This window comes from Plecotus auritus, assembly GCF_963455305.1.
Source record: "Plecotus auritus genome assembly, chromosome: 1".
In the NCBI taxonomy this organism is placed as follows: Eukaryota; Metazoa; Chordata; class Mammalia; order Chiroptera; family Vespertilionidae; genus Plecotus; species Plecotus auritus.
The window spans coordinates 35,358,761-35,372,160 of NC_137770.1; the positions used below are offsets into that span (position 1 = coordinate 35,358,761).

General features: G+C 45.3%; 1 protein-coding gene across 1 annotated transcript in view; it reads right to left on the reverse strand.

The window, feature by feature from the left end:
- Nucleotides 1-13,400, reverse strand: part of RHOJ (ras homolog family member J) — an 84,203-nt gene that overhangs the window by 15,512 nt on the left and 55,291 nt on the right. Inside the window, exon 2 of the mRNA XM_080659794.1 lies at nucleotides 8,025-8,083. Coding sequence (XP_080515920.1) covers nucleotides 8,025-8,083 — 59 coding nt within the window. The remainder of the gene's footprint in view (nucleotides 1-8,024; nucleotides 8,084-13,400) is intronic.

Below are 13,400 nucleotides of genomic sequence, written 5' to 3' on the forward strand. Positions count from 1 at the left end.
TAATAAATAAAATGCCAGTTTAGTTGTTTTCTCCCCAGAATATGCTCTGGTAAGAGGCCCACACACTAAGAATGCTCCTTCCAGGCCACAACTGACAACTGTTTATGAAACCACCTGCCCTTTTCACTTATTCCTCACACCCGGGGTGTCATAAATGGAGCAGGACCTTGTTGATTTTTTCCTCATGCCCCACTTGTGCTCTGTTCATGGCAAAAATTCCATAAATGCTGTTGACTGGTAAGATGACATTGGTCTTCAGTGACCTGCAAAGGAACACATGGCTTTTCCAGGGGTCCCTTACTGCCATAGAATCACCTGGGGAGTTTTAAGACCATCGTGATGCCCTGTTAGCAACTACCTGCCCTTACCCACTCTCCTACTCTGGGGCCAATTAAATCAGAATATCTGGCCCTAGCCGGTTTGGCTGACTGGATAGAGCGTCGGCCTGGGGACTGAAGGGTCCCAGGTTCGATTCCGGTCAAGGACATGTACCTTGGTTGCAGGCACATCTCCAGTAGGGGGTGTGCAGGAGGCAGATGATCAATGTTTCTCTCTCATCGATGTTTCTAACTCTCTATCCCTCTCCCTTCCTCTTTGTAAAAAAATCAATAAAATATTAAAAAAATCAGAATATCTGGCTTGCATATCTGGGCATTTGGACTTCCTTGGTCTGGAGTTGAGAACAGTTAATTACATCATCATCATCATCTTCACCATCAACCATATGTATATCAAGGACTCGTTCTTAAGGGCCAGGCATTGTTTCAAGCACTTACATGCATTATCCTGTCGAATCATCACCACTGGAAAGATCGTACCATCAATGTCCACATTTCATAGAAGAGGAAGTTAAGGTTGAGAGAAGTTCAGTAATCAACAAATGACACAGAACTATTAAATATCAGGATGGGATATTTAGCCTGAATCCAACTCTAGCTCTTAATCGTGACTACACTATTTCCTTCAGAATTTTAAGGGGCAGACTAAACATTTTCTTGAAAATTCAGTTACCCAGGAATCTTAATATAGACTCATGCTTTACCCAGGGAGCTAAGAAACGTAGAGACCACAGGGTATATATAGTTATCTACTTCATGGCCTGCATCTAACAGAAAATACCACCAGATGGCAGCAAACACTGTATGTTTAAAACCTCAAAGCCAAAAAACAAAACACAACTGGGAGGAATGTCACAGCTAGATGAGGTAGGAGCAAATAAAGGGTAGTCGGAAAGGATCATGTTTATTTAACTTTCTACCCAGAAGCTATCAAATGAGTCCCTCCAGCTGAGGGGCTTCTGACCGTGTCCTTCATTGGACCTTATCCTGCTCTGTATTCTGATCTCTCTTCTGTGGAAACGTTAGTCTTGCTGGGTTATTCCCTTTAAAAAGATGTATTAATTGCCTCCTGAACGTCTGTCACTGTTAAGGATGCTATATGAACTATAGAAAGTGAATAAGAATTGTCAATCCAGTTGGGGGAAAGAAAGGAAAATACGGGAAACAATTCAATTTATGTGGAAGTGAGACGGGTGAAGTATTTCTTTTTCTTTTCTTTTTTAAAAAAATTCTTTATTGATTAAGGTATCACATATTTGTCCTCATCCCCCCAGGGTGAAGTATTTCTTGTTCTTTGTTAGCTCTACGATCATAGAATAATGAGAATCTTGATTTGACAGAATGATCTGACCGTCAGAACCATGGCTCCCAAAAGCATGGTCCCCGACCAGCAGCATTGGCATCACTTGGGAGCGTGGTAGGCATGTCCACTCCAGGCCCCAGCCATCCCTGCCGGAGCTGAGGCTCTGGGGGAGCGGGTGCTGCACCCTGTGTGTCTCTGTGTGCCCTCCAGGTGACTCTGTGGCATCACGTTTCAGAAACACAGGTTACCATGCTTCCCTTTCCCCTCAGCCAATTTTGTAGTTTAAGAAACCCAAGCCTAGACAGAGCAAACATAGCTTTAAAGAAGCCTCACACCTGGGCCACCGGGGCTCTTTCAGCCCCCAATTGCCACTGGCCAGAGCTGTGAAATGTGGCAGGGGCTGGGGGTTAACAACAGGGAGCATCTCCTGGGACTGAGAGCAGGGCAGTGGGAGGTCGAGGGATTTGAATGTGTACCAGCTGATAACTGAAGTGATTTTTATTTTTATCTGTGATGGCGTACATTGTGAGCCTGGATTGGAGGTTGAGATGGTGTGAAGGGGCTGAGAGGAGTGGGTAAAGTCTAGCTGGTATTTGAAATTACTGGTAAGAGTGGAAGACCAGTGCTTGAGTGCTTCTTGAAGGGACAGTGTTTTAATCTAAAAGAACAACTCAGATGGGGCTTTGGAGGGTTAAAGTGAACAAAGAGGCTGGGGTGAGGGTAGGGGTGGGAAATTGGGGGAAAGGGATGTTAGGGAGAGATTTGGGGCAAGGTAGGCTTTGTACTTCCCACCTAACTTCACCCCAAAGGCAGGAGAGTGGTTTGAAGGCACGCCTGGTGTTCTGGGAGGACTATGGGTGAGTATTAGAAAAGTTCAGGGACCGCCTTAGCATCAAATGGTACAGGTGGTGAGTGAAGCCATTATACCAGCCCTCCCCAGACTTTATGTGCATTTGAATCCCCCGGGATCTTGTTAAAGTGCAGATTCTTATTCAGCAGCAGGTCTGGGATGAAACCCCAGAGTTTGCATTTCTAACCACTTTCTAGGTCACACTGACCCTGCTGGTCCAGGGCCCACACTGGGAGTGGCAAGGACAGTGCATCGCACATTCCTTCCACCTCTCTTATCCCCCAGTCAGTTGGAAGTAGGAGTCTGCTTCCAAGTCTTCTTGCGTTTAGTGACATTTATCCCAGATTTTCAGCACAAGTCTCATTTTCATATTATCCCATAAACACACTCATAGCTGTCAGGCTTGGCTTGCAAAATCTGGGCAACATACCTAGGGCGGGCGTGTAGCACAGCACTTAAGAGCATGGGCTAGGGAGGCACATTCTCTGGGTTCAAATCGCACCCTGCCGGTGACTACTGAGTAATCTTGGGTAAGTTCTCTCTGCCTCCGTTTCTTCATCTATAAAATGGTTGGCAATAGTGTTGGCCTCATAGGACTCTGATGGGTATAAAATGTGTTAATATTTGTAGACCACTTAGAACAGAGCCCTGAATGTAGTAAGCTCTTTAGTAGCCAAGAGTCCATCCTGCATCCCATGCCGATGATCGCTGCAGTGTCCTTATCCTCATTGGATAGCAGGACTGAATCTGAAATGAGCTTTTTCTAAACAGAGTAGTAACGAGACCCAAATGTTTACATGCTCTGGTCGAAACTCTGATTCAATGTCTCTACAGATTCATTTTCCAAAAATTGGGGGGAAGTAAGATCATGTCCTAAGGTTACTTGTCATGTGGGGAAACTTGCTATCTAACCCCCAATTTGCACACTTCTAAAACCACAGTAAGATGCGTGTGATCAAGAAAGGGTGAGTTACTCATTGAGGAAAAACAATTATTTTGAGGTTTTAGGCAAATTTTCCATGGAGGATTGGTGCCAGGTTCTGTTCTCCAGATGGCCCCACTGGGTGAGCCAACAGTGAAGGGGAAGACTGACGTCTTTCCAAGTAGACCCTGGGTTGCCATTAATGAACCCCAGCTGTACTTGCCCCCCAGCCTGTCCCATGTCTCTGCAGCCCATTGGGGAAAGGGGGCTTCAGAAATCAGGGCTGGTGCAGCCCTGGCTGAGGCGTGCAGCTGACGGCCTTCCTGCTCCCACGCGCCCGTGGTCACTGGTGACGGATAAGCTGCCGTGGGCTGCGTTTCTCAGTGACACACCCATTCTGTGCTTGCCCACATGCCGATCCTGCGGGGCTTGCATGAGAACCAGACTCCTGACACCAAAAGATTCTTGTTCCTCCCTGGCAGCGCCACTAACAGCCACTTTTGCAGATGTTGCCTTGAGATATGTCCATCCTGGAGTTTGGTCCGAGAGGCCTCAATGTGAGCAGCGCTTTGCCCATACGTAAGCCCGGGCCTACTCAGAGAAGGAGGCAAGATGTCTTAGTACCATGGCTGGCTCCACTCTGGGTGGTGGGAAGGGGGTGGGAGGACGCTGGGCGCAGAGCCATGACCTGGGAAAGACCCCTCTCCTGGCTTGGCATTCCTCAGCCTGTGAAGGGCCAGGCGTTGCTCCAGCGTCCCCACCCCAGCATCCTGCTCTCCATTGGTCTCTCACGATGCACTCTAAACAACTGGCCTGCAAGCACGTCATGGAAAAGTTGGCTCTCAGATTCTTTGAAGCTGAGCCAAAGACCTGAACTCTAAAGATCCCTTTCAGAGAGACGCTCAGAAATACACTCCTAAGGGGCATGTGCTGGACAGGATGAGGCGGCAAGACCTAGGGCAGTGGTCGGCAAACTGCAGCTCGCGAGCCACATGCGGCTCTTTGGCCCCTTGAGTGTGGCTCTTCCACAAAATACCACGGCCTGGGCGAGTCTATTTTGAAGAAGTGGCGTTAGAAGAAGTTTAAGTTTAAAAAATTTGGCTCTCCAAAGAAATTTCAATCATTGTACTGTTGATATTTGGCTCTGTTGACTAATGAGTTTGCCGACCACTGACCTAGAGGGATCTGGCTCTCAGGCCTGGCCTTATTGCCTCCCCAGTGTGAGCTGAGGGGCAACGTGCAGAGTCACCCTGAGAAACAGCCCTCATTTCATTGTCTAACCCAGTGATTTTCAACTGGTATGCCGCAAATATTTTTAAAACATGCAATACCTGACTAGTTAGTCAGGGGTACTGACATCCCTTAGATTGTCAAATAAAAAAGCGATAAAAGCCAACACAACAATAGCTGTCCAGTGTAGCTGAATCAAAATCACACCTATTTTTTGTCAGATCGGCAAAAAGTATAATATAGTCTTCGGTGTGCCGCAGAATTCTGGTAATTAGCTTATGAGATGAAAAGGGTTGAACATCCCTGGCCTAACCTAATATTTGGAATTCTAACAGACGAAGCAGAGTTCTGAAAACTGTTTGTAAAAGGCTCTACTCCAAGTCCAAATATTAGTTTGTTTCAGGCTTTGGGGAGAGAGCTAATGCCTAACAGCAGCTGCCATGTGCTGGCAGTGTATGTGTGTGACTTCATTATGAACTGTCTTTGTAAAGCAAATGCTTGGCTGGCTTGTCAGGGCTGGGTTAAGGTCTCAGTTGTGCCCAAGGCCAACGAAATGCGGCCAAGTGGTGGAAACCAGGTCAAAATATTTGTTCAGGGGTAACTTTGAGGGTAGAAATAATGAGTTCCTATCAATTTACCTTTCAGAACATGTGCTTTTTGAGGTTGGTTTCATTAATTCTGACCCAGAGTTAGCTCAAGCAAAGATGAGGGACGCTGCTCCTTGGTTTATTCATGAAATAAAATTATGCACAGCATGCCATCTTGCTGGGAACTCTATAGCCAGGCTCAGAGACATTTCCTTTTTGTGGTTCAAAAAGGAATCAAGTTTGAGATCACGGCTCTTTCTTACTAGCAACTCTGGCCAAATGAGTATTTTTGAGTTTGTTATAGATGTTCCTTAACCACATGACTGCAGCAACATTATTAGAATATAACTGAGGAGGGTGACTACTCTATCTGAGGCAGGGAGTGGAAATTTTGGGACAATGCTTCTAAATTAAATTTGTTATAAAGACTGATTGGCAGTGTCATAGAACCATGGGAATCAACTCAGGTAATATTTTTCACCACCTCTTCCTAACACTAGGGACCATGCCTCAACCACCAATGACTTCCAGAGGAGTGCTTCTCAAATTTTAGTGTGCACATGAATCACCTGGGGATATTTTCCATTGATTTTCAAAAGAGAGGAAGGGAGAGAGAGAAGGACATTAATTGGTTGCCTCTCGCACGCACCCCTGTTGGGATCACACCCACAGCCTAGGTCCTTGCAAATGCCCTGATTGGAAACAGATCCCACAGCCTTGTGATGCACAGGATGACGCCCAACCAACTGAACCACTCAGCCAGGGCTCTTGGAGTCATGTTTTAAAGTTCCTAACCATAGAATGTGAGGCCTAGAGGAAAATGTAAGACATGTTCTGATTCTTTTTCCTCGTGTTTTATGTTCCCCTATGAGCCTTGTCTACCTCCGAGCTTTCAAAGTAGCTGCTGGAAAACATTAAAGTGAAAGTTAAGTTGAAGAAATACCTAAAACCATTTGTTGTTATATTTTATCCGTGCTCATCACTTTCCCCTGTGTCAGAGGTTTAGGTCATTCTGCTTTCTTCAATTTGGTGTTTAAAGATATTTTTGTACTGCCTTAGAGCTTCAACTCCTATAGTAGTATTGTCTAAATTTTTTTTTTTCTAAAAAGGACAGAGCAGTGGGAGAGAAGAATTGAACTTCACACGAGCTTTTAAACCATTTTATTGAATTTGAAATTAAATAGAGGCCTGGGAAGGTTGTTCTGGGGACAATTAATGCACAGAAGCTAATAATTGCATGGACTGCTATACAAAAGGGAGGGCATGAGGGGCACAGAGAACTTTTCAGAAGGCACGGGAAACAGAGGTTTCAGAGTCAGGCAATAATTCTTGCTGTATAGAACTTTTCAAACTGGATTTATTATCTATAAAATCTGACTATAGGGGAGAAGGGTGTAAACTCCTCTTTCTTTAAGGCTGTGAGTCCCTGATGAAGGGGGACACCCCAATGATTATGTGATTGAGTTTGGCAACTCCAGACCAAAGAGCAGTGTACCCTTCTTGCTGGAATGCTTTCTGGTGGAGGAGTAGCCAAGTATGAGCTGCACTGAGGCCCCTGTACTTAGCTCAGAGGGGACGAACCGATTTTCCCATATTGGGCATCTGGGGGTATCCTGTCCTAGTTCTGTGTCTTGGTATTACTGTGAGTTCCCACTTCCTGAGAGTACATGGCCCAAATAGCCCTCTGCTGATGAGGGGAAACTGGATGCTCTTAGAAGCCTTGAGTCTAGAGCTAGATTTTCTAGGTCCCCCATTTCCTAGACCTGCCCAACATTAGCCTTTGACATTTATACAGTGGTCCTTGCAAATGCATACAGAAATCCCAAATATAATTCCATTTACTATTTTTTTTCTAGTAAAGAGCTTTCAAGTTGAGCAGAAAGACATATAACCAGATAACTGGGTGGGGGGGGGGAAGGCCTAGACAAATGTATAACTATAAATAACAATTACCAGGAAACTCACAGTGGGAAAGAGCATGGTCAGATGTTCACTCCAAAGGACTTAAGATGTAAAACTAAACAACCCACTGATTTTGACCTTAATAAATGGATCCAAGACATATGGTAACAAAAGCTCTATCAAAGAAATTGGCCCACAGCTATCAATTGCTTAACCCAGTGGTCAGCAAACTCGTTAGTCAACACAGCAGCAAACCGCGGCTCACGAGCCGCAGTTTGCCGACCATTGCTTTACGTTAACGGTTGGCCAGGTTTTCCAATTTGAAGAAACATATCTGACAGAGTGGGAATATTTCAAAAATCTTAGAGAATTGAGAGTCAACTTTCAGTTATTCAGTTATTCACTTTTGGCAAACATCTAGTTCTGGCTTTTCTTTCTCCCAGCACTTACTCTGTCTTCTTCCTACCCCTCACTCACTATCCCCTATCCGAACCTTTTCACAGCTCATTAGGCAATTCAAATAAAGGGTGGGAAAAGAATATAATGCAAAAATATAATGGGTGAAACTTAAACTTGAAATTGACTCAGTAATCCCAGATCTGGAATTGATACGGGTAGGAAGAACTTGAGAGTCTTGGCCAAATACATTATTTTGATTATTGTCAGTCATCAATCAATGAATGAATTATTATTTGCCTATTAACATCTTGAATCATGTAATGGCTTAGTTCTTCGTAATTATAAATATTTTTAAGATATTAAGAATATGCTTTGGTTGTTATTTAGGTAGGTAATAAATTTGCCCCCAATGATAAGAGGTAACATCTATTGAATGAACCAATATAATAAAAATAAATCAAGATAATAATAAATCAAGATAATAAAAATATACCTGTCCTGCCGTGTCATACAGTCCGAGCAAGTGTTGCTTGTCTCCCACGGTCACAGTAACTAGGGGAGAAGAGAAGAGGAGAGTCCATAAGCACAGCTTTAATTCGGAGCCTTCACATTTCTCCATGCCAACATCTCTTTGGGCAGTGAGGATAATCATATGCCTCATCCATGTATATTCTAAACCAAGATGACAGCATGATTTCCAAATGAAAGACATCCTTGGGCTGCAGTAAGAGTGAATGGGCTGAACCAAGTCCAAATTTTTCAAATGAGATTGTTATTGGGAGAAGCTGGGGTATCATTTTCCCACTGACTGCCAGGGTTGGGGTCCTTATGATATCTGGAGAAAAAGAATTTTCTGAGACTTGCATGTGAAGATGAGTGATGTTTATTTGCATGGAATTACATCCCTGGGTTTTAAGTCCCATTTCCCTTAATCCAGTCCTGGAAGAAGTATAATTGGGGTTTTAGTAGAGCAGAGTTTCCTTTCCATGTTGCAGCCGGGTCCAGTTCAGCATCAGGCTAGTTTCAGTCCATTAGTTCATTGTGTGTGGGGTCCCCATGGCCATGTGGGCAAATGCAGGTGAGCCAAGCGGGCCCCCCCCCCCGCCCCCTCCCCCTGCCGCAAGAGAGTCCCAAGAGAACAAAGAGAGAGAACTTCTTTGTTTAGGGGATAAAATATTCCAAATTTCTTGCCCTTGCAGTGGCCACACCCATTCTGGCCAATGACCTATTCCAGGTGTGACTGACAGGAAAGTACCCTCCTTATGTCACCCCAACTTTACTGGGCATTTGTCTATCTTCCCTTGCTGGACCCCTGGGGAGTGTAAAATTGTAGCTTCCTGGCAAAGCTGCCCAAATGACATGCCTATAATACTTGGCCTTCCCTTTGCTCTTTTCCTGTTATTAATAACTAGGTTAATTACAATGACATCAAGATGAATATTATTGGTGACACTAAGGCTCTCTGTAGACTTCTCATTGATTCTTATCAAGCCCTAGAATATCAAGCTCCTGAAGGAAAAAAATGCTGAACTTTTTATTGGTTAGGTTATTTTTTTCATTTTATTTTTTTGAGCCACCTTTCAGGACACAGAATTGTGTAAGCAATCTCTCTGTTAGACATCTCTGTTTTTATCTGTCTTTGAAATGTTAACAAAACCCCAAAACAAAGACTATTAACCCACCTGCATATTTTATAATCTATAAGGCAAAGCAAATAATGAAACAAGATGGACTTCATATTTATTTTAAAATGTTTCTTAAATTGAATATTCCTGTGCTTTAGCTCAACTGATTCAATACAATTTTGAACCTTAGTTGCAGGAGGACATGTTGTATGGGTTCAGTTTCACATACCTAAAGGGTGTATGTAGAGTGAAAAGTGGAGAGTTTGATTTACCCAGCAGGCTTACTGCTTTGCCAACCAATTGTATCCAAAAATGAGAAGTAAGAGAGGGATTCCATCCACTCTGTACATGTCTGGAAATGAAATAAAGTCTCAACTTGAAACTAAACTGAGATTGAACAGATTGAATGCATAATACACTTCTCTTGGTGAGTAGAAAGAGCAAACTTAGATTTCCAAAAAAAAAAAAATATATATATATTTCTCTTTGGAAAAAGTATATAATAAAGGGGAATGTGATTTTTCCTAGTTGATTAAAAACTGCAAATGCAATGTAAAGATGCCCCCTACCATTAGCTATGCAGGAAATGAAAGAGAAACTGAATTAGCCATCTTTTATTTTTTATTTTATTTTATTTTTTATTTTTTTATTAAGGTATTATATGTATACATATCTTACCATTGCCCCCCCCACCCCACTCCCATACATGCCCTCACCCCCCAATGTTTTGCATCCGTTGGTTACTCTTATATGCATGCATATAAGTCCTTCAGTTGATCTCTTATTTCCCCCTCTTTTATTTTTATTTATTGATTTTAGAGAGAGAGGGAGATAAAGCTAGAGAGAGATCTATTTGTTGTCCCACCTATTTATGCATTCATTGGTAGCTCGTTGTATGCACCCTGACTGGGGATCAAACCCACAACCTTGGCATATCGGGATGACACTCTAACGGTTACAATCTAACCAACTGAGCTACCCAGCCAGGGCTGAATTAGCAACCTTTTAACCAGTTAACTGCCACGATATTTTGAATTTAATTAAAAAAAGGCCCACCGCTTGCGTCTATAGACGGTTATGGCGTGCAAATGGTTAAAAACCTGTCTCCAACATATGCCAGCCAAATTCTCTAGTCTGCTGCTCAGTTGCTGATTTGGTATTGATTTTACTTCTATTTGTTTTCAGGTTGATGGGCTACATGTATGCAAAGTACTTCTTAAGTGGCTCATTCTTTGCAAAGCACTTGTTTAAAAGCTCTGCCTCCACAAACACTGGGAATTTATTTTAAATCTACACAGGTCAACATGTGTTAAGTTTGATAACATCGCTGTAGCCACTCAGCTTTTAAACGTGTACTTTAAAGTGGTGAACCCGGCTCCATCCAACCCTGGTGACAACACTGACAGAAGGGATTTTAAACATTTTTACTTCCTTTCAAATGCCAGGCTAGTGATGGAAGTGAAGGTGAGTCGGCATGGCCTGGAACTCTTTGCCCAGCTCTGTGTTTCTTTTCCTGAATGCTTTTGCTTAAGTCCAGCCATATGTTCCTGAAATCTGCCTAAATGCTTTCTTTCGTGGCCAATTCACTACCTAGTCATGGGTCAGGAACAAAGGGAAGAAATCCAGCCATTTCCAGGAATTTCCTACCTCTACCAAGCCATGCAGGTCAGGGGCAGCTGTTCCAGGACCCCCTCGGACCATGCCACGACCTACAGTCCCACAGCCTCCTGTGGCGCAAGCCCTAGAAGCCGAGTCACCCCCAGGCTCCACCGAGAACCGCAAATATGCCTGAGCAATGGCTCCGACCTTTGCCACTGGAGCCCTGAAGCTCCTGCTCGGGTTTTCTCCGAGAACCATTCCCTCCAGCCTGCTTGTCCTCAGGCCTCACCCTTTTCTCCCCTGGCAGCTTTGGTGCCAGCGCCAGCCCAGGAAGGGTGGGCTGCGGGCAGAGAGCCTTCTTTTCCCTCTGGCCTTCCCGCCCTCCAGGGGTTTTTGAGTTCCCGGTCCTCTCACCATTGGGAGTAGGAAGACTGTCCGAGCGTGGAGGGGGGGTACCAGCAAGGCGTGGGCACACTGCAACATAGAAACGCCATGCCAGGGCAGCGTGGAGAGGCGTGGGAGCTTGCAGGAGGGGTATCACTGTGCGTGCGCACGTGCGTGTACGTACATGTGCGTGTGCGTGCTGTGGGGCGTGGGAACACCAGAGGGGCACTGCTGGGTGTGCGCACGCGCACTGCTGAAGCTCGGTCAGAGAAGGCTTTCCAGAGGAGGTGTGTGAGCTCAGCCCCCAGGATGCCACAGGTTACCCAAGGTGCATTGGCAGAAGGGACGAGGGCGGTGCAGGAGCTACCAGGGTGTGCTGGGGGTGGGGCAAGGCGCGCTAGCTCCCTGGGGTGCATGGGGAGATGGGGCAGAAGAGGTGGGCATGCAGGGTGGGGCTAGGCTGATTCACTAATGTAGCCTTTATTCGGAAGGCTTTGTTTATCAATGGAAGCCCCCAATTCTCTCTCTCTCTCTCTCCCCCCCCCCCCCCCCCCCCCCCAAGAAACTGAAAGAGAAGGAATGAAAACAATTTCCTTGGGTTCTGGCAAATGGCGGGAAGATGGAGGGGGACATGTTAGGGTAGAAGTGGTGTGATTTTCAGCTCTGCTGTGTAGTGTCTGTCTCCTCTGTGTGCTTGGCCATCCCTGCTGGAGGAATCGAAAGGAAGGGAGCAGAGCTTGTGCCCCTGTCTCTGGAAATCACTTTTATCCTCTCTGCCCTTCATTTTCTTATTTTATCGGAAGGGAGATAAGTGGATCGCCTAGTTGATGCTAGAGAACATCTGGGGACAGCCAGAGACGGAGCCAAGCGTTAACCACAGATGTGGGTTATCCAAATGGCTTTGTGCGCCCTTATCTGGGACTAGCAGTGGAGGCCTTATTGTTGCCAACAGGCTGCAGGGTCCTCTGAGGCCCCTCAATTTGGAAGTGAGTCAGCCACAACAGCACAGAAGGCAGGTGTGCCCTAAAATGCTAACAGTAAACGTAGTGAGGTCGAAAGAGCAGGATCTTTTAAGTCAGGTGGCTCTCATTACAATCCTACCTTTGCTATTCGTTGTCTGTGTGACCTTGGGAAGTCACCTAACATCTCTGAGCCCCTGTTTCCTTATTTGTTAAAAATGGGGATAACATTGCCTACCAAGGTGAGGACTTGTGAGAAGGAAATTAAATGAGAAAATGCCCCGCACACAGCCTGGCCCATCCGTAGTGGGTGACGAACAACTGTTCTTTTCTCTCCTTCAGCAAATGCTTATTAAACCTCTTCTGAGGACAAGTATGTCTTGCTCTCCACTCTATACCCAGTGCACATTAACTGGCACATGGTAGGGTCTTAATGTTTGTGAATTACTGGTCACTTTCTACCTTAAACAGTAGCTATTTAGATCTTTGTCTTATATCTCCCACTGGACAGGAAGACCCCTGAGGACAGGATTCCCATACCCCATGTCCCACACAGCACGCAGCACAGATCCTGGCAAGTGTAGTAGATGCTGAACACAGAAATGGAGCACCAGGGGCAACTCAGGCAGAGGAGAGGCCTTCCAACTGCGCAGACCTGCAGCTTGCGGCTCCCGGCAAGGCCCTAACTGCTGGGAAGTGCCTGCGGCCAGCGAATCTGCCTGGCAGACAGTGGTCAGGCTGAAATCCCAGATCACCTTCTCTTCTCAGACTATTAGCCCTGTTTCCGAGTTTAGAGAGGTTTTAAAGAGAGTGGGTCATCTGACATGCTCAGACGGTTCTCTCCACCAAGTGGGAAAAGTTGTCAGTGACCCGTTGAGGATGTAAAATGAAGGCCTTCTTTGTAAACCTTCTGCTACCTTGTGTTTCTTCTTTGTGCAGATTGAAGTGGCCTCTGTGAGTTGGAGTGAACTCTAAGTCCTGGCTTTGATTTTTTTCACCCAGAGAGAACTTATTCCCCTCAGCATGTCGGCCACCTCACAAACTCCGTGTCATTTGCAGGATGAGGATGTGTTGGTCATTCCCTGTAAACCAGCCCAGCCCACCCGTCTAGCCCATCAGCAGCAATAGGAACCTGGTTCAAAGCCCCTTCCTTGCTGGCCCATTCAGCTGCCAAGAATGGGCTTTTGAAATCAATATTGTGAATATATGATGAATCCTGAAAACTCGAAGGCTGGAAATGTCAGGCCAATTAGGAGGAAGCCTCGAAGTGCCCTTCCATTCCCAGCATAGAGCCAGCTGACT